The 21,218-nt window shown below is 52.7% G+C and overlaps 1 protein-coding gene across 11 annotated transcripts in view; it reads right to left on the bottom strand.

Moving 5' to 3' along the window:
- RNF212 (ring finger protein 212) overlaps positions 1–19,499 on the bottom strand; it is a 41,983-nt gene extending 22,484 nt beyond the window's left edge. For 4 of the 11 annotated variants that reach the window (XR_006888056.1, XM_046657555.1, XM_046657562.1 and 1 more), the window contains exons 1-9: positions 19,296–19,484; positions 18,790–18,918; positions 18,379–18,440; positions 10,909–10,983; positions 6,276–6,332; positions 4,773–4,831; positions 2,665–2,717; positions 2,520–2,580; positions 1,257–1,302 (exon numbers count right to left, since the gene is read on the bottom strand). Coding sequence is in view for 10 of the 11 variants with exons in the window: in XM_046657555.1 (XP_046513511.1) it covers positions 1,257–1,302; positions 2,520–2,580; positions 2,665–2,717; positions 4,773–4,831; positions 6,276–6,332; positions 10,909–10,983; positions 18,379–18,440; positions 18,790–18,856 (480 nt within the window). In the remaining variant the exon portion in view is untranslated. Of the gene's footprint in view, positions 1–1,256; positions 1,303–2,519; positions 2,581–2,664; positions 2,718–4,772; positions 4,832–6,275; positions 6,333–7,363; positions 10,325–10,753; positions 10,984–18,378; positions 18,441–18,789; positions 18,919–19,188 lie in introns of those variants that run through there. The other 7 variants (XM_046657563.1, XM_046657564.1, XM_046657559.1 and 4 more) reach the window with 7 other exon arrangements.
- Positions 19,500–21,218: the final 1,719 nt, after the last annotated feature.

Below are 21,218 nucleotides of genomic sequence, written 5' to 3'. Positions count from 1 at the left end.
GGACATGAAGTCAGTTCAGCCTGTTGTCTTCAATCTCAGAACAAGGCCATGCATGGGCTGAGGCACGTGGTCCACCCTCAGGGAGCACAGGTGAGCTCCAGGAGGCCTTCCTCATGAGCTGCTGGCGAGGCATGAAGACGGTGGGGTGCTGGGGTGCAGAGGGCTGCAGACGCCCAGGGCAGGTAGGGGCAGCCACGGCCTCCCTCCGAGGTGTGACAGAAAGCATGTGCTGTCTGGTAGCACAGCCGACACTGGTGGGATGGGAGGCGTGGGGAGATGAGTGGGCCTAGAGAGGAGGTGTGAGCTCACACCAACCGATAAGGACTGGGTGTCCCCCCCAGTCACAGCACCCCAGTCACAGCAGCTCTGCACTCCCATCTTCTTACCCTGGAAGCCAGGGTCCCCTGTAATCTGGGTCCAGGAGGGCTCCCCCTGAAATGAGCACTGTTTCTCATTAACAAGTCTACATGGTAGGGTCCACCTTACAGGACTACCAGGAAGCCTGAGTTCACATCCACACAGTGCTTGGGATGGCACTATGCAACACCATCCCAAAGCAGTATGTGAATGAGTAAGTCCCCAACGCTCACAAGTAAGTGTGCACAGACCACCCTGCTCACTGCTTGCAAGAACCGGCTGCACTTCCTGGCGTGGTTCGCTCACCCTCCCAACGCCTGGGCCTTTTTCCTCCCCCAGCCTCTCCACTGGTCACTTCCCCCATCTTCCCAACTCTGGTGCTGGCCCCTGGAGTCAGATGGCGCTCTGCCTGGGCTGGGCGGTGATGGGCTGGGCCTGGTCTCCCTGCACTTCTGGCCACGTCTCTTCTGGGCATGCTTCTCTCCAAGGTGAAGCTGTCGCCTCCTGTTCTTCAGGGCCCTTCACATTTCCAACCCACCTCTTTACCTGGGCTGACAGGATTTATCCTGGTTTTACTCAGCCTGGTTTCCACCATCGCTCCAGCCTGCAGGTGGAGCACAGGGCTGCCAGCCCGGCAGCTGCTTCTCCCCACGCAGCACGGGACCTGCCTCCTGCTCTGACCACAGTCAGGCCCTGAGCAGAAGGAATGTGCACGTAACGGTCGCTCGGGACCTGGTTTACAAACCATATCCCAACTGGCTCACCCCTTGGTCTTACATATGTGAAGAGACGCTGTGATCGGTCCACTGTTAAATGAACGGTTACATTATTAGTGCTGAGAAAAACTGCGAATACTAAGTATCTGGGAAACAAGTGACACAGGAGAACAGACAACTTACTTTCCTCAGTGGGGAAGGAGTGAGGTCAACTTCCATGGACTCCACTCTGTTAAAGAGACAGTGATGCACGTTAACTGGGCCTGGGACTCACCTACGGTGGAACAACGCCAATTCAAACAGACTCACAGTAAGACCCCGTGTGAACATCTGCATCGTCCTTCAGGCCCACGAAGCTATCAGACTGCAGGGAGTTACAGACCTGATCACTGGCTTCTCCCTTTTCAAAGCTCTGTGCTGGCCACCCCGTCTGGAAAACACTCATTCATCCACAGGGCACTGAGGCCCTTCCCCCTCTGGCCCCCGTGAGCTCTGGAGTCCGGCCTTCCCATCTCACTGCCCGCACATGCCCGTACCCACTGCCTCCTGGCTCAGACAGCCCCTCTTCTGGTTGTCCATCCCAACTCTTCTTACTCCTGCCCAAACCTCCTGGGAGCAGGAGCACCTTATTTACTTTCGTTAACACTTTCTGCCTGGCACATACATTTTTCACAATTAGTGCTCATTAAGTGTTAGTTTTTTAATTAATTAGCCCAAAGGCTGATGTGGAAACATCATTTGGGCATCCCCGCAGGAGAAAAGAGGCAGAAAGAAAGAAAGAACAGAGGAAGAAAGGAAGAGCGAATCGTCTAAACAATGACTTTCTGAAGGCATGCTAAATGTGAGATGCTGTGCAGCCAGAGGAAGCACCAGGGAAGGAGTGAGGGCGCCGGCCGGGCCCAACCGGCTGCCTTGGGCGACCTCCCACGGGGACCTCCCGGGCTGCACAGGAGCTCAGATCCAGTCACTTCAAGGAAACAACGGTGGAGTAGGAACACACACCAGGGACTGCCCCCTTCAGCAGGGGTGGGTCTGGGTCCCCGCGGTGCCACCAGCACAGCCTCTATTTCCTGCCCTGTTTCCTCTGTGTTGGATCCATTTCCAAGCTGCCTCCCCTAGGCTGGCCATCCTGATCACAGAGGAGAGTCCCAGGGACGATACTCATCGTGCAGCCTGGGTCGTGTGACCACTCCCAAACCAATCACTACGGGCACAGGAACAGACCTGTGACTGGCAGCCTGGACCACACACCTGGTCTGAGGACCGGCACCTGCGGGACGGGCATGCTCCTGAGTACCTGCGCTGACCATCCAGTATTAGGGGATTTCAGGGGGAAGGGATGGGGGGACAGACGCAGGCGTGTCAAAGGCAGGATGTATGCAACTTCCAAACATCAGTCCAGCGGTGTCCACAAACTCTCAGACCAGCCCCACCAGACGCACACACCTTTCAGAGGCGGACGAGTCCGGTGGCAGGAACGGACACCCATGTGGCTGTGCTGAAGGGGCTGTGGCAGAAAGCCCAGCATCAGAGCACACTCAGGGCTGCGCAGGAGCACTTCCCCTCCCCCTCGAGGCGGCGCTTCACTTACTTGAAACTGAATTTCTTATTGTGCTGAAAACCGTCTGTTGTGATGATCTCATACTAAATAGATGGAAAAATGGTATTAATTAAACCATGAAAACTTACTGCCAGTTAATCCATTTCAGTTGAAAGAACAAGACTAAAACAGCTGAACGCTCTCCCTGGCCCCATCCCCTCAGACCCTCCCAGACCCACTCGTCCCACATACATGTCCATAATCCATCCCAGAGATGCTCCCTGAGGACAGGCACGCGGTCTGTGGCTCCCTGACTCTCGAGAGCCCAGAGCAGTACCGAGAACACAGTGGGGCTCAATAAAGGCCTGCTGAGCGACTCACTGACCACGTGGGAGGAGCACCACAGCCTGCAAGATCTCCTGAAGGGCGCATGCACCTGCTTCCAAGTGACTCCGCAAAAAAATGACACGCTATGGGCACATGGGGAGGATGAGCAACAACACCCGGGACAGAAAGCCAGGGCCACGGACACCACTCGGGTTAAAGCTGCATGGCTTTAAGGGCGAGGAGGACACGCACAAACGTGGTCTGGGCCTGCAGAGTGCACGGGCCTCCTCCCTGGAGGAAAACCCACAGGGTGCATCCCAGGAGGACCCGCTGCGAAGCGCCACGATGCCAGAAACGCTCCACCTGGAGCGAGAGTCCAAGGGACACAAGCGGACCGGGACTCCCAAGGACCTCAGAGTCGGGAACTAAAAACTGCCTGTGAGATGCCGCAAGAAAGACGGCAGAAAATAAGCAAGGAACGTGATATAAAAATAACTAGGAGTGTTCTAGAAATGTAAAATTGAGCTGCCAAAGTCAAAGCTTGATGGAGGAGGTGTGCAGCAGCAGAGCTGGAGGGACTGGGCCTAGAGATTGAGGAGGCCACCTGGACGGTCAGAGCACTGCCAGGAGAGTGACACAGCAGGTTACGGGGCCCAGAGACAGAACAAGCAGGCCTGCCAGGTTTGGAACAGGCTGCAGGAGACTGCAAAAGGGCAGTTTCTGAAAAGATAACGGCTGGGAATTCTCCAGAATTAATAAACGACCACATTCCACAGAAAGCAAGCAGGTTACATTCCGAGGAGGATGACTTGGAGCGCGCCCACGCTCAGGCACCGTGTGACGTCGGCCACTCCTCCTGTGAGCTGCGCGGCAGGGTGGAGGGATGGGCGGGCTCGCAGGCACACGAGGTCTCCACTGCATTGTTTTCACAATCCTTTAACAGGTGTGAAAGTCATCTCAGCTTGGGGGCTACGCAACAATGTGCCATGGGCTGGACTTGGCTGCAGCTTGCTGAGCCCCGGAACACACCCTCACGAGGCAGTACCTGCAGCGACGACGGCTGGCAGAGGCGAGGCAGGACAGCGCGACAGACTCTCCCAGCTCCTCCTCCAGCCCATGGTCCTGGGACGGCCACACTAGTTAGCTGCCCAACGCATCTACATGCACTGCGTGGGTCACCCCTGCACACGCAACCAACTAGGCAGACAGCAGCCCTGCAGCGCCATTGACTCTGCAACCTTTAAATAACGTGCAACTCACCAAATCAGGGCTTCTAAATATTCACCACATTACAACACTTAACAGAAAGCTACACTGCATCTCCTAACATCAAAGATGATGTGGAAGGTGAGACGCGCCACATTTACACATGGTGCTAGCTGACCTTGGGTGTGTGATGGCTTCCTCACTGATAACTGGATGTGCTGCGCGCCCATCCTTTCATAAATGCACAATTCCTGGCAGAACGGAGGCTACCAGCTGCAGGTGGGGGTCCCATGGGGCCCAGCCTCAGAGGCCCTCCAGGTGCAGGGCGGTCACTCTTGCAGGCAGCCAAGTGCCTGCGCTCTCCCAGGCCACCCCTATCACCTCAGGAATCACCTGGGGACCCCAAGGGGAACCACCCATATTTGTTTCACTCTTTCTCTCCTTTTTCTTCCCTTCAGCCTCCCACCGCATTTTTGCTTTGACGGAAGTTTCTAGCAAGTGAAAGTGCTCCTTCTTCTGTTCCCCTGGCTATGACTGAGGCTGCACCTGCAGCAGCGCTTTCTCTAGACCTGAGATGGAGCCGAGGCCTCAGCACAGGCAGAGGCCCCGAGCTCACGAGAACTCACCTCTGCAGCTCTTGGATCCGCAGCACTGACTTCCGGAGGGAGTCTTCCAACTTAGAAATCTGAACACAGTGAAATGACTTCGGTTATCAGATTGTGCAGTGACAGTGCCAAGATGACATGCCGGCCCCCTAAATCCCTTAAACTATGATCAGAACATGAGTTAGTGGGAGCTGCCCTCATCCTGTTTATCCGTGAATTTGCACAGGGGTCACGTCATCAGCTACTTAGGAAACCAGCTGGAGCACAAGGAGGCAGGTTCCGAGCTGGCACCCCCAGCACAGGTGGGGCTGAGACGCGCTCTAGCCCTGGCCGGGTCGTTGTTGGTGTGCCCTGCCCTCGACACGGGAGAGCTGCTGCTCCGTCAGGTTTGGGTCCCTGCCGCGTAGCAGCTGCTGGACCTCCAGGCAATTACATTCTCTGATCCTACATCCACCCCTGTGGAAAGTAGTTAATCCACCTGCCCTTGAGGTCTGCTGTGAGGACTGGGAGGTAATACACACAGAGGCTCGGCCAGGTACCTGTGGGCAGGACTCTGGGCAGGCATAAGGGAAGACGGGCTGTGCCGGGCGAGGGCAGGCTGGACAGCTCCATGGAGACTGCCTGCAGGGGCTGGGGCAGCAGCCATGCGTCTCCTCTAGGCGACTTGTGCAGACCCACTGCAGGAGCGGCCTGGGGCCCATGAGGAGGAGGGAGGTGGCAGGAGGCACTGTGCATGCAGCCGGCCAGGCCTGGAGCAGCGCCACCCTCACACCTGCACACTCTGCACGGAGGTGGGGGGGCACTGCAGGAGAGATGGGGTGGCCAGGCAGCTTCCACACTTAAAGAGGTGGCCACAGGATTGCCTGGCTCCAAAGCCAGGTTCCTTACTACACAGCCTCGAAAGGTGTTAAAAAAGGACTTTGATTTAGAAAAACTATGATGGTTGAATAAGGAAGCATCTAAGTTGCCTCCCATGTTCCAAAGGCCCTGATACAGCTCCCGGCCAGGTGAGGGGGATGCCCCGTGGGGTTGGGCCCCAGCCACGAGGAGCTGGCCACCACGGCTGCCCTCCCCCTGCCCCCTCCCCCTGCCCCCCTCATCTACACGTCCCTCCAGGAGACTTTAATCTGAGTCAAAGCTGAGGCTCCAGATTAATGGTGTCTCCATTAAAGCTTTATTTTCCTTCCTATTAGTTTAAATATCAAGTGAGGAGGATATTTACAGGGCAAACAAATGGGCATTTTGAACTTCCTTCTCTGAGGATCAGCGGGAGCAACTTCATAGTTGCCGTTTATGAAAAAGTGCCTACTGGGTTTTGGGGATAACGTATTGAGTGCCAAGGTGAGATCGCCCCGGGGACCACGGTCAGTCCCCGAGAGGCTATGTGGCTGACCACAGAGAGGAACCGTGCGACAGGCTGGGGTCGGCCCTGGGGCCACCACCCTGAGACATGGCGTCGGGCGACAATGTGACACCACAGCAAAGGATCAGAACTTCATGAGGTGACGAGTTGACTGCATTTACCTTTTCTCTATAGAAGGTTAACAGTCTCTTCCTGTGTTTTTCTTGAAATTCTGAAATCTGAGAAGACAACACAGGTCAGCTGCTGACAGGCTCAGGCCACTACTGCAAATTCGGTCCCGGACACTAGGGGCTGGGAGGAAGGGGCAGCGCAGGCTACAGAGCGCTCTGCCCCTGTGCGTCTCCCAGACACTCATCCCCCACCTGCCTGCCGCCCAGACGTGGGCTCCGCTGCAGCAGGGGCTGCCGGCTGCCGCCCTGTGCCCAGAGCAGACGGCCGGTACCGCTGGATAATGAATGAGCGAATGAAAGAATGCCGTAGGGCAGACTCAGACACAAATGCAGCAAAGGTGGCACACGCCACGTGAAGACACACAGACACCAAGGGCTGCTCTGCCTCCCTTCTGTGTGGCCTCAGTGGCATTCTGGGCCCTGGCCTCACGATGCGATGTGACTCATGAGGGCCAATCACAGTGTGCCATCCCCTGGCAACGGTGAGCGGATCACGGGACGGCCTGCTGACCAAACAGCATCGAACAGGCACACCCTGAAACCGGGACAGGGGCTGGGTCTGGGGTGGGGAAGAGCCAACGCAGGGCGTGATGCCCGCAGAGACCGGTAGAGCTGTGAAACTCCCAGAGCCCAGTGACCCTTCCTGGACTCCCAGGGCCAGCAGCACCTGGAACCGGCACCACCCCTGGCCTTCCACTTTCCTGAGCACCCACTTCCATGTGTGCAGTGCATCTAGTTCCCAGGTCCCTGAGACCACCAACAGACAACAGTGTTGCGAACCATTCAACAGTGCATCTAGTTCCCAGGTCCCTGAGGCCACCAACAGACAACAGTGTTGCGAACTGTTCAACACTGGCCCACAACCACTCCAGGGAGGAAACAGCTATTTCACAGCAGTGAAGTTTGCAAACAATGGCACCTACCCTCTCAAAATGCTACATTGTAACTGCTTAAGCCTAACTGTGGACTGCTCTCTGTGCACAGCAGAGCTGGGTCTGGCCACTTCCTATAAACCCACCACCCACGTCCCTCCCCCTCAGAAATCGGCTGATACACTGCAAACATTAGGGCTGGCTAGCCTCCTCCACAAGGCTCACTGGTCTAGTCGAAGCCAGGGGGAAAAGCCCTCTGTGGAAGCCCATGGCGGGTCTTCACTGCCTCGTCTAAGGCCGCACTGTCTCCAGAAGGTGGGCCTGAGGTCAGGAGTGACAAATGCCCTCTTCACAGTCTCCTACCCCTGGCTCCTGCATCTTCCGAGGGATTCAGAGCTCTCAGGGTCTGGAGGATGTGCCACATGGGGCTCCTCTGGAGCCCTCCCACTCGCTGAGATGAGGGACCCCGAGTGTCCTCCTGCAGGAATCCTCATGGCCCACAAGGCCACATCCTGGAAAGACTCCCCGACCCCAGTGACAGTTTTCATGTCCTGTCGCGCCTTGGATCTGGCTTCCAGGAGAGGGGTTCTGCTGGCAGACACCCACTGGTCCTCACTTCTGGGCCAGTGAAGCCTCACGTCAGCCTGGGACCCACGGATTTGCCTTCTCTTCCCTTTCCATCTCACACTGTGTGGGGCAGCGAGGCAGGGACCAGGCACAGCTGGGAGGAGCTCTGGCAGATCTAAAGCTGCCTTCCCCAGGAGCCTTTAGAGACAAGGCTGACAGTCATGTCTCCTCGGTCTTACTCCTCCATGGGTTCTACACCAGCAGCAAGAAGAGAAAAACGTCACACACTGACCCCTGACCTTGTGTCTTGGTGCAGGGTCCAAACTGAGAAAAAGAAAGTACCAGCATCTGGGAGCAACCAGAGATGGCCGTTCTGGGGTGTCCAGGAACAACCAGTGCCAGCTGTTCTGGGGTGTCCAGGAGCAAATAGGGTCAGCCGTTCTGGGGTGTCCAGGAACAACCAGTGTCAGCTGTTCTGGGGTGTCCAAGAGTGACCAGGGTCAGATGTCCTAGACGTCCAGGAACAGGATGTCTCCAGCTGGCACTTGGGATCGTCACCGTGGAGGCACTGGGCTCAGTAAGGCCTATGCACAGGTAAATGGCTGTTTTTACTCTGGCAAGCCGTTTTTAAACCAGGACCGTGGTGAGAACAGGTGTGCAGGCCCCTGCAACTGGCACAGACGTGACAGGGAAGGCAAGGCTACAGCAAGAACAGGGCCACAGGCAAAGCTGACCCCAGGAGAGAGGCCTGCAGGGGGGACACGAGGCCGCAGAGGGGACCACTCTCACTGAGAGTGGAGTCCTGCAGAGCCTCATGCAATCTCGGGAGCAGCCTGCACCCCACATCCCTGCGTCACGCATCTGCACTGGGTGGGGACCAGCCTTTGGGCCTTGAGCTTGTCGGCCTGACTCTGACCAGGTGTTGGGCCCCAGAGGCTAAGCTGCCCTGGCTTTGGCAGGGTGTAGACGGTAGCAATAAAACTAAAACGGGTTGAGAGAGAACATGCCTCTTGGATCAAGACAGAGGTACAGCTTGATGAGATTTTTACAAAGCCCAAAGGCTGAGGAAGCCCAGAGGCTATGCTGGACCACTGACCAGCCAGGTTTGTTGGGGACCAAAGAAGGGCTGACCACGCACACACATCCTCTGCCTGCACCCTGCGGGCTAGCAGGAGAATGAAGGTGAAGCGACTGATCACGGTGGAGGGACAGAGCAGCCTCCTCGGGCAGAGGGGCCTGGTCTTGGAGCAGGGCAGGCCACAGGTGACTGTGCTGAGGGGCGGCCAGGAGTGCCCGTCACAGGACGCTCTCCATCCATTGCCTCATTTCGTGTCTCCTTTGCAGAGCAGTGCAGGTAGCCACATTCCGATCAAGCTCCTGGTCTGCAGACCCGATGGTGACCAGCCCTGTCTTGGGGGAGAAGCTAGGCAGATGAGAAAGGGACCTCAGGCCATCAGAAAGGAAGAGTTTTAATGTTATGAACCGCATCAGGAAGGGTGACTGGGGCCCAGAGACCTCTGATGAGGGTTTCAGTGAAGGAACCTGCCATGATCCTCATGCTGGACACAGGCAGGCCCTGGGACCTGGGCCCTCACAGCGTGGTCTCAGGCCGGCTCGAACCCTCAACGCTACCAAGGAGTCGAAAAAGCTTTGTTTACGTGGGTTTATCTGTCAGTGTTTACTTACTAGAAATTAATACTGAGATAAATCTGATATTTACTAATTCATTAAAAACCAAGTCGATACGTTGATATAAATAAGGAGCTGCAATATCAAATGCCCTGTGACCTTTGCACTTTGAGAGATAGGCACGTGATGATGAGATGGTATGACCCAGAGGTGTGGAGGAGGTCACTCCGCAGCTGTCCCTTGGTCCTCTCTCCGTGGCTCGCAGGGCGTGTGGTCTGAGATGGTGGACAGTCTGCCCTGCCTCCTCCTGAGACAGCATGAGGCTCTGCGGGGCCGTCTGGAAACGCCACGTCCTTACCAAGACCGTTCCGGGTGTAGGGCTGCCTGTGTTCTGAATGTTGTGGGTGTGAGGACCTCCCACAGGTCACAAACATGGGTAGCTTCTGGGTCCCACTGCAAATGTGGAGATGGAGGTGGTCCACCTCCCCACATGGCACTCGCCTTGTGCCGACGCTGCATTCTGGGGATCCGTGTATCCCCCTGGAAAGCCTCCCAGGACGATGAGGGACAAACAGGACACTGCGGGTGCTTCAGGCCTTGTTGGAGCCAGAAAGCAGCCTCGCAGAGGAGGGGACAGTCTTGGCAGGCTGGCTGACCATGGTGTGCAGATGGACAAGCCAGCAGGCTGAGAATGGTCATGGTGAGTGCATGCTCTCTTGGCCTACTGCCCCGTGGGAAGGGCCTCAGCAGGAGGTGGCTCTGGCTGCTCCCCGACTCGGCCTTTTCTTCTGTGGTGGTCAGGGCTAGGAGGCAGCCAACAGTGGGTGCTGCACTGTTAACAGAAGAGAGGGAAGCAGGATGGGCTGGGGGCTGGGTGAAGGGCTCCCTTCTCTCCTGGGCAGCTTCCTGGACAGCCTGGTGGACCACAGGCCATCCAGTGACTTGAAGGAGGTCAGACATGTGGGATGGAACCTAGGGCGGGCACAGAATTACAACATGAGAGGCTGGGGGTAGGGAGAGAGTGCAAAGGAGCAGAGAGCAGAGGTGAGCTGTGCAGGAGCATGGTGTGCTCTTGGTGACAGGGAGGGTTGGGAAGGAGATGGGAGAGCACATAGGATGGAGGAGGTCTGGGAGTCATCAGCCCTTGGGGCCGAGAAGGTTCCATGACCCTCAGGGAAGGACAGCTTCATGCAGCAGCCCGCTGCCCCGAATCCAGACAGTCCGGACTCAGGGGCCCTTCCAAACCTGAGATCCTAGGGTCCATGTCTTGGATTGTGAGGATCAGGGGGTGTCCTGACCAAATGACCACATCTCCACATACCAAAGGCACAAACAGCAACAAATGAACAGAGCAAGCAGCGCCATCACAGTGAAGACAGCACAGATGGCAGGAAGACTCACTGGTCACACATCTCAGAAGGGACTGGCCTCCAGACCGTGTGAAGTATATGGGCTCTCTTGAGATCATTTACCCTGGGTCATCACAAACCAAGTCTCCAGGACAGACTGGCAGACAGGAGTTCTCCCGAGCAGGGAGACAGCACGGCACAGCTCACCTGCGAGGTCTCCTTCGAGTACTTCTTACACAGACCGTCAATGCCCATGAAGAGCGCCTGGATGTCTGAGTCAGTCTGCAAGAGAAAGCAAGCCACTGTCCACGCGCTGCTTCTAGAACATGCTCGTGGCCACTCGTGAAGACTGTATTGCAAGATCCGGAATTGACTGTGAATGACGCAGACAACTGCATGTCACAAACTGTCTCCACGAGGCGCTGGAGGGACGCCCACTGGCTGAGGGGCAGCAACACCTCCTGCAGGACAGAAGGGCAGTGCCAAGGGGCTCTGGGCGCCGCCTGAGGGCAGCATGGCCTGGCAGTGGGCCGAGCCCTGTGGACCTCACATCCTCTATGGCAAGGTGAGACACATCCCTGCTCAGAAGACTCAAGGAGGCCAGGAGTGAAAGCTGGGCTCAGGGGAAACAGTAAAATCAGGAAAAGAGCTGTGCGTGCAGCACACAACTAGTCACGGGCATGTGCTAAATTATTTACAAAGCAGATATGAGGTACTTCGGGAAAAACAGGGTTCAGGAAATGGTGTCAGCTTCCTCTTAATCCCTGTGCAGACCTGCCCTGCCTCCCTCCGACCACATCAGCACAAGACGTCAGGGAGACAGCCAGCCCAGGGCCTGAATGCAGCATGAGCTGCCAGCAACCAGAAGCACAGGAGCGCCTGCACAAGGACACAGCAGAGCCGGGAGGTGCAGGAAGAGCTCCAGGCCCTCTCCACACGGGTCTTTGGTTGGGAACCATCAGGCTGATAACGCGTCAAGATGGCAATTCGAGCCTATCCACTTATTTACGAGTGCTCCCGCAATGCCACTAAAATGGCAATGAAACTCGATTTAGGGGAAAGAGGTCAGTGGTACAAACTAGGAAATGCACCTTGAAGGCCCACGGCCTCACGGAGTGGAGGAGAGTGCAGAGGAGCCAGGCAGGGGAAGCACCTCCAGGACCCACTCCTGGGCCTTCTGGGGAGAGGCCAAGCAGGGCATTGGGATGGTGGGGCCCCGGAAGTGACCATCCCAAGGCCAGGCAGTGTGCCCACGGACAACCAGCTCGACCTGTGACCCTGGCATACGCCTGGAACCTGCGAACCTCTGTGCCCCGAGTGTAACAGAAGTAGACACGGTGTCCCCGGGCTGCGGTGGGACCCTGTAACACAAGAGGGAGCAGTGTCCCACAGAGTGGGGCCCAGTGTGGTGCTTGGCGTACCATATGTACAGCTTACGTAACAGTACCATTACTGTTACGTAAAGATATGCTCCACATACACAGATGTACCCAAAACAAGACGATTAGCTCCGTGGACCAGGAATGGAAGCAACCGGAAATGGAGTCACCCACCTACCAGGATCTACAGCCTTCAGTGAGGGGGAATAAAATCATCCTACGTGGACAGAGACCCTGCATGGGACAGAAGAGGCACGGGACATCATTCTACTCGGGACACAGCCTCCGAATGGAATAGGAGGGTACTGGGACAGAATGGCCAAGACGTCCCGTCTAACAGACGACATCATGGACAGACAATGAGATCTCCAGGAAGCCAAGCAGGACAACTACAAGACAACCACTGTCACACGAACCATAGCTACACTGTGGAAAATCAAAGATAAATAAGGGAGGGATATTATCAAAGCACTAAAAATTAGCACTAATTTTCAATAAGGAATTCTAAACCCAGTGAAAATAAGCTTCAAAGTGAAACAACAAAAGAAGCCCTTTTCAGACAAAAAAACCCTGAGAGAATGTGTCACCAAGAGGCCTACACAGAGGAACTAACAGGAATTCCGTCCAGGTAGGACAGTGCCCTGGCTGGCAGCCTGGAGTGGGAGAAGTGACGAGCACGGCAGGGCATGTGGGATGGTGAGGGACTGTGAGCCACACGCGGCTGCAATGAGCAGTGACGGCGCTGGAGGCAAGGTGAGGAGGGGCGTGTGGAGGCGGGCACAGTCAGACAACCCGACCTGAAGCCCAGGTATAGGTGGCTGTCTCAGGGTCGCAGGGACGAGGGTGTTCATTCTCCCAGTGCTGCTTACGTTCCCATTGTGAAAAACTCACCAAGCTCACACTTTCAGTACTATACTTCAGTAGAAGTTAGCAAAAATGCTAACAAAAATCCCCAACTATTTCTAAATCCATCCACCTTCATGTGGGTTACAGGAGCAACTGAGTAAAAATTTAAGTTATTTTGAACTGTAAGATAATGAAAATATAACACAGCCAAACAGACAGAATGCAGGCAAGGATGAACACAGAGGAAAACTTACATCCCTATAATGTAAACATTAGAAAGGATAAAGAGAATTAACAAATAGAGAACGAGTGTAAAATAAAGATAAACAGAGCCAAAAATTAACTCTGAAAATACTAAAAAATTGATAAACTCTTGGCAAGACTGCTCAAGAAAAAAGAGAGAAGGCACAATAACCACTATTAAAATAAAAAAGGGCGGCCAGCCCCGTGGCTGAGTGGTTAAAGTTCTGCGTGCTCTGCTGTGGTGACCCAGGTTTGTGGGTTCAGATCCTGGGTCAGGACATACTCCACTCATCAGCCATGCTGTGGAGGAGTCCCACATATGAAGTAGTGGAAGAGTGGCACAAATGTTAGCTCAGGGACAATCTTCTTCAAGCAAAAAAAAAAAAAAAGAGAGGAAGATTGGCAACGGATGTTAGCTTAGGGCAAATCTTCCTCACCAAAAAAAAGAAAGAAAGAAAAAGGGACATCATTACAGATCTTATAGACATTGAAACTATGAGAGGACCGCAAACACGTTCAAAGAGATTTGAAAATTCCAACAAAGAGCACAAATTCCTAGAAAAATACAACTTAACTCAAGGAGAATTAGGAATTCTGAGTCATCTCATATCTGATAAATTAAATCTGTAGTTAAATATCTTCTAGGCTCAGATAGTGTTACTTGTGAATTTCAACCCCAATCTTACAATCTTCCAGAGAATAAAAAAATAAAAAGAATTTCCACCTTCTTCTGTGAAGCCAGCACAACCCTGATTCAATAAAACTTGAAAAGGGCATTATAAAAAGGGAAAATTACAGGCCAGTTTGCACACGAACACAGGTGCAAAAAAATCCTAATTCCTCTATACCTGCAAGCTACACTGCATCACAGCCAAGCTGTATTCATTCCTGAAAGCTAATGTAGGTTTAAAATTCTAAAAACAAATGCAATTCACCACTTTAACAAAATAAAGTAGAAAAATCAAATGATAATCTTAATAGTTACAGAAAAAACATTTGATAAAATTCAACACTGTTCATGATAAAAACCTTTGCAAAAAGCCCAGGGGGCACATAAGCCTCCACGGTGAAATGCTGGAAGCTGGACCCTGGAGTCAGGAGGTGGCGAGGGTGCCTGCAGGTGCCACCATCCCCACTCCACAACGGAGTGGAAGTCCTCACCAGTGACGTATGGGAAACAAGGGCATAAGGACAGGAAGGAGGAATAAAACAGAAATAAACATTCAGAGGCAACACGACAGCGTACAGAGTCTAGGAAACCTACAGATAAGCCAACAGACTCATCCAGTAAACGCAGCAAGGTCATTAGATACAAGTTAATAAACAAAACTGCATCTTTACACACCAGCAATAAGCACTTGAGACAAATTAAAGAAATGACGACAGCAGCAGCATCCCAAATGATCAACACCTGAGAATAATGCTAACAGTGACATACAAAACCTCTATACAGAAAATTATAGTCATTTTGAGAGAAATCAGAGCATATCTCAACAAATGGAGACCAGTGCTATGTTCATGGACTGGAAGAGTCGGTATTACATACATGTCTACATTATCGATACCTACATTATGGATTAAGTGCAAATCCAATAAAAATCCCCACAGGACTGTGTGTGTGTAGAAACTGACAGGTTGATTGCAAAACTTACATGAAATGCAAAGACTAATGCAGGCTAATTGGTGTAACAGACAGCTCCCCAGTCTCAGTGGCTTAAGGGGGGGCATTTGTTTCCTGCCCGTACAACAGCTGAAGACCGTGCTTGGTAGATGGCCTTCCATGTGGGGCCCAGCCTCCATCAGCAGCTGTGCTCTGCTCAGTCCTCAGCATCCAGCTAGTGGTGGGGGTGGGGGGTGAGGGTCTCCAGAGGTTGTTTTGGGGGCCAGGCCTAGAGTGGCATTTCTCAGGGGAGGCAGGTGGGGAGAAGGAGTCTAGCTGGGTGCCCAGAAAGAAAGGGAGCAGGGCTAACTAAGGACAGTCCCTCAGCCAGGTCAGTCTGCCGTTCTGGTTGCTGGTGTCTACTTCTCTTTCCCTACACAGAAAAGTACTCCCCCAACCCTGCGGAACATTGCCAAATGCCTCTGTCACTGTGTCCACACCCAGCCCAGGGGCTTGGGTGGTACGTGGTACCCTCCTTCAAGTCCCGATGTAGTCTGCAACCTATAAACTAGGCCAATCCCCACTGTGACCAACGTCTGACTGGGGGACTGGGTCACCACAACTGAATCAACACCCCCAATGGCAAGGGGCAGGTGAGTGTCCTGGGGCTCCTATCCTAGGGCCGTCTTGATTAGATTGGTCTCTGCAGTCCAGGGGAACCCATTTCCAGCCCCTGGTTCTGCCCACTGGGGGTTCTTCCTCATCTATGGCTCCCCAAGGCCCTGAGTGAAGGAGGTGTGAGGTAGTGTGCCCCGATTGCTCAAGACTCTCTCCAGGTCTCATTTCCTACCACTTGGAGTCCAGAAGCAATCGGCTTCTCCAGTGCTGGGGGTCCTTCACCTCCTTATGGAAGCCATTCCTCTCCATCTCTGCCGGAGAACCAGAAAGTTCGAGCCCCAGTGCGCACCCCTTTCCTGCCCGCATATCCTGCTCTGTGCCTTTGCCAAAGGCTTGTCCTAGAGGCTCGGCTGTCTCCCAGGTGCCCGCAGGCTCCCCAGGTTCTGTCTTTCCTGCTTCCTTGCCACTCACCACCTGACAGATAAGGCAGTGTGCTATTTTGTGTGTGACGGTAATGGCCCATTTTAACAGCAAATAAGTCAACTGACACACATATGTCAGTGGTACCTATGCTGAGGAGTAGAAGGAAAAGGTGCCAGGCAGGGAGAAAGTCCCAGAGGTGAGCTTGGCCTGTTAAGATGTGCTCCATATTAACGAAAGAAAACCCGACCAGATAGAAACATCAGGGGCACCGCATTTCGCAAGGATAAGCACTACTTTGTGAAGCTTATTTCACATGTGTGCACACACACGGATGCATGCACACGCAAACGCACACACACGGAGTATCAACGGTCAAAGAAGCCACCGTCACACACAGCCGTTGGCAAAGACCTGAAGGCAGTGGGGGGAGAGAGAACATTCCAGGGCTGGGCACTGAGGTGGAAGCAGCCCAGCTCCAGGAGCAGCGGAAGGTCAGAGTGGCTGGCCTCGGGACTGGGTGGCCACCAGAAGCCAGGTTACAGAGCTATGGGCACGTGGAGACTCGGGTCTTACTCCTGGAAAGCTGAGACGCACGTTTCAGCAGGCCCCTCCAGCTGCAGGGTGAGAACAGCCTCGAGGAAGCAGAAGCAGGGAGGACAGCCCTTAGCAGTCGAAGCAGCAGGTGCCTGTGTGGGGGCGGAGCAACCAGAGAGGAAGAGGTGGATCCTGAAGACGTGCCTGGAAAAAGAGCCCACGGAATCTTCTGATGGTTCAGAGCACGGGTGTGAGAGAAAGAGAAGTCACGAAGGACTGTCACCTTTTAAGTGACTTCCCTCTCACACACACTCAGACAGAGAACAAAAGAAGGCACACCCGCAGAACTTCAACACCTACCATGGATTAAGCCACAACAAAAATCCTGATAATTAAAAAAAGAAACCAAATAGCCATGGTCACTGGTCACAATGCCATAAAACTAAAACTGTGCCACAAACATGATAGTGGAGATACAATCTAACCACTTGGAAATTAGAGAATATTCTTCCAAACAATTCCTGAGTTAAAAAAGAAGTAAAAAGAGAAATTAGAGATGATTCAGAAAGGATAAGAAAAGGGCTGGCCCCGTGGCCGAGTGGTTGGGTTCATGCACTCTGCTTCGGCGGCCTGGGGTTTTGCTGGTTCAGATCCTGGGGGCGGACATTGCTTATTGGGCCATGCTGAGGCAGTGTTCCACACAGCACAACCAGAAGGTCCTACAACTAGAATATATAACTATGTACTGGGGGGCTTTGGGGAGAGGAAGGAAAAAAAAAAATACTGGTAACAGATGTTAGCTCAGGTGCCAATCTTTAAAAAAGAAAAGAGAGAAAGGATAAGAAAAGCAACACTGGAAATGATGTGGACTGGCAGTGAACAGCAAGAAACGATGGTCTTAAATAAATTCAATAGAAAATGAGAAAGAAAATAATGAACTAAACATCAACCTGAGAAGGCAGAGAGAGGCTCAGGGTGCCTCCTCCCTCAACCGCAAGTCTCAGCAACTATGCAAGGAGCAGAAACGGTCACTGGGGCTGCAAGTGCAAATTGCACATATCTGGGGGAAATAAGGCACTTTCTATTAAAAATGTAAATGTTTAAATATTTTCCCTTGCTTTTCCATTCCTACAGAAATATTCTTAAAAGTATGCAGAGATATTGGTAAAAAAAAAAAAAAAAAAAAAAAAAGCTGCACTCTAAGAGTGTCTGAAATAGTGAAAAACTGAAAAAAACCAAAGGTTTTCCGATGGGAAAATAGTGAAGTCCTATGTGGTCCTTTTCAAGGAGTGTGAGTGTGCCCAAAATATAAAGTCGACTGAGAAAACCCCATTTTTGTAAAAAAAAATCACAGTAACACACAGAGAGCAGGAACGACAGGCCTGGCTGTGTCACCTTCGGGAAACAGGACCTGGGGGACTTCCGCCTTCTCCACTATTTTTCTGTACTGTTTGCATCCTGTGTAACTTTGTACAATAAGTGTAACCAGAAAAAAACAATTGCTACAGATGAAAACATTACTCAAATACACAGCTGGGAGCCTAAGTGTAAAGAGAAGAACTATTTGTAACTAAGTTTAAACCAAACAGGCTAAACTGTGGTATTTTACACAGAAAAGGAAAGACACTGTCTAAACCTCCTGTAACAGTAATCCACTTCAAACTCGCTTTCTGAAAAAACCTCTTAATTAGATGCGACCCCTATGAAAAACCAAACTTGATCACCTTCTTAAGGAGCTTATATTGCACTCATCTAGTCACAACCCATCTCCATTTCCAGGAACAGAGCACAGCAAACTATGAACAGAGCACAGCAAAGTATGAACAGGGCCAATCTATGGTTAGGAAAGAAAGTTGTAGGAGATATTCAAAACCAAATTCTAATTGTCCTTCGATTACTCAGAAATCTTGTAAGATGGAGTTAACCTAGCAAAATGAATGAAAACCTTAGACACTACAAATGACTAAAACTTCAATCTCAAATTTAAAAGGAAACACTGTGATTAACATTTAGATACTACAGATTTCAACTCACGTGTTTTGAAAGTAACACTGTACGACAAGGAACTTTACAAATCACGCATTCGTCCTTTTTACCTACAAAAGGAAAGAAAATTTTTTTAGATTACAGTGAGCAGTGCTTTTAAGCACATATAAATGCAGGCTTTAACTTACAACACTTCTTCAAAACATGTACAGGATTAGAGCACTTACATGTTTTCATGTCCAGACAGTGGATGAGACTGTGAGTATGGATACAGTTGGAAAGATCTGTACAATTAACAATCCTTTTTTTCCTGCTTTGCAAATATTCCCCAAAATCATGACCACAAAGATCAACAACACTTAAACCCATCTCAGATATTTCTCACAATTAGATTTTACAGTAACATCTTAGTTCAAAATTGTTAACTATTCAAAATGAAAACAGCTCCTCCTACCCCACCTAACAGATGAAGTGAGCTGTGTGCTGCCTTGGCCTCAGTCCTGCAACACCATGGACAGTCACGCATCCACGCACCCGATAAGCTTTTTCTAAGTGTGTCTTGAGCTCCCTGGAAGGCAGTGCGAGGACCTAAGAATGAAAGGGTACTATGTCCTGCCTGCTAGCATCCAGCTAACTCACCCGCCCTTTTCTGGGGTCTCTGCCCCAGACCCCAGTGACCTTAGCACCTATCTCACTATCTTCCTCTCCGTGAAATTCTACTGATCACCCTGGAGACCTGCACCCCTGTGGGGCTGGCCACTAACGTCAGCCTCGCCTGCCCTCCACACTGGCACCTTCTCCCACGACCACAGCCTGGACCATCAGAGCACCCAGTGTCAGAAAACTCAGAGCTCCTACCTCCTCGTCCACCTCCCTTGCTTCCAGCTCTCCTGTGCGAGCAGCAGAGCCTCTCACCCTGGCTCTGCCACGTCCTCACACCCTCTGACTTTCATTTCTTCACTAACCAGCCTGGAGCCCAGCGCCGACCCGTCAACATGGCAGTCTCCTCATCCCTTGTCCTTCCAGGCAGCATACCCAGCCCAAACCTGGGGCGTTCTTTCTCCCTCTTCTGGTCCAATGCAGCCGAGAACCGGAAAACGTCACCTGAGAAGTGGATTCACAGATTTGTGGATGCCAACACTGCTGAAGCTGCAACACTCATGGGCAACCCATCCCAATGGGGGGATGCCTATGGGGGATGTTTAAATAAGTCCCCTCATGTTACTGGGAGAAAAGAAGGCCCCAGTCATGACCTACCTCAATTCCCCTGCCTCTCCTCCTCGTGCCTGGCACAGAACAACACAATTCACTGCCTCCTTCCTCTCCGTCTCGGGAGACATCCTCTATGGGCTAAGCCGAACCCTGCATCTGTGTGTTCACCTCACCTCCTACCCACAGCACACAGGATGGGGTCCTTGTGTGGAACAAGTGGGTCCCCTTTCCTCTTTTCCCACAAACACATGCAAGTTGCCCCCTCCTGGAAACATCCACCCTCAGCATTGTGTTCCTGCCCTCCATGTTGCTACTGCAACTCTGGAGCAAGGACATTCCACTTGTGCACCACCACAACCAGAAACTGTGGAGTCAAAGATTAACAGACTGGACTCCTAAAAATCCAAAAGTTCTGTTGGGGCCGGGGGAAGTCAGAGACATGACAAAGAGAGAAAGTCGTTTGCAGTTGATAGGCAAACCAATATTTGTACTTAATATGTGAACAGTGCTTACAAACCAATTAAAAATAAATGCTCAAATAAAAGGGTGTGAGAGAACCGGAATGAGCAACAGCAAAAGCGCAGATCACCAATAACGGATAAAGTGAGATCCAGACCACCAAGGAGAGATGCAAAAGGGAGAGGGAGCTTGTCAGCCAGCACTGGGGACGCAGAGTAGCCACCCCTTCGGGGGGCAGTTTGGTCGTATGTGCCGGTTTTAACACACACACCCCCAGCCTAGCAATTCCACCCCTAAGAATATACCCAAACGGCAAAAATCAAGTAAGTGAACAAGTGCTAAAGTGATTTTTAACAGCAAAATATTAGAAAATGTAAGTGTCTTTTAGTAGGGAGTCAGTTAAATAAATTCTGGTAAAGCAACTAGAAGATATTGTACACAGCCTTAAAAATGATGATACAGGAGGAAGAGCCAAGATGGAGCCGTGAGTAGTCCTCTTTGTCTCTCGCCCTTCGAGTCTACAATTATTTGGACACTTATCGCTTGACAAAGGATATCCAGACAGCATCTCAGGACGTCTGAGACACACACGTGACTATACATCGGAAGGCGGATGGACTTTCCTCCGGGAGGAGGTGGAAATAGGTGAGGGCTCTCCGACCCCGACGGGCAGCCTGGTACCCGCAAGCGGCTTTCTTCCAACGGACGCCCCCAGAGGATCCACGCACGTCTAGGGCAGGAGCGAGAACACAACAGAGGAGCGACGCTGGAAACAGGTGACCAGAACCCTACCTAAACCCCCTGCAATTACTCCTAAACGCAGAGGGAAACTTTGGAGTTGCACACCTGAGCCCGCGGGGAGAGTCTCTCCCCGCCATTGGCGGGGGGATCCAGCCTGGTGCTCGGGGCGCCCGGAGGGTCCCAGAGAGAGACACGGAGGGCACGGAGATCTCCCAGCTGCCGTTGCCCGCCCCGTGGGACTAGGGATTGCCGGAGATCTCGGAGAGGACCGGGGCGGGGGGAACTTTCAAAAGGCCGGTCCTGCGACCCGGAGGGGAAGCGCCGGAGCTCCGCCCGGGCAGCAGACAAAACTCTCTGTCTGCCATTAGCAGAGGGGCCACGCCCAGCATTCACGGCTCCAGCAGAGGCCAGGAGAGAAGCCCTGAGGGAGGGGCGACCCCCAGCTGCCGTTGCCCGCCCCGTGGGGCTAGGGATTG

This window comes from Equus quagga, chromosome 3 (genome assembly GCF_021613505.1).
Source record: "Equus quagga isolate Etosha38 chromosome 3, UCLA_HA_Equagga_1.0, whole genome shotgun sequence".
Classification (NCBI taxonomy): domain Eukaryota; kingdom Metazoa; phylum Chordata; class Mammalia; order Perissodactyla; family Equidae; genus Equus; species Equus quagga.
This window is presented reverse-complemented; position numbering and strand designations above follow the sequence as displayed.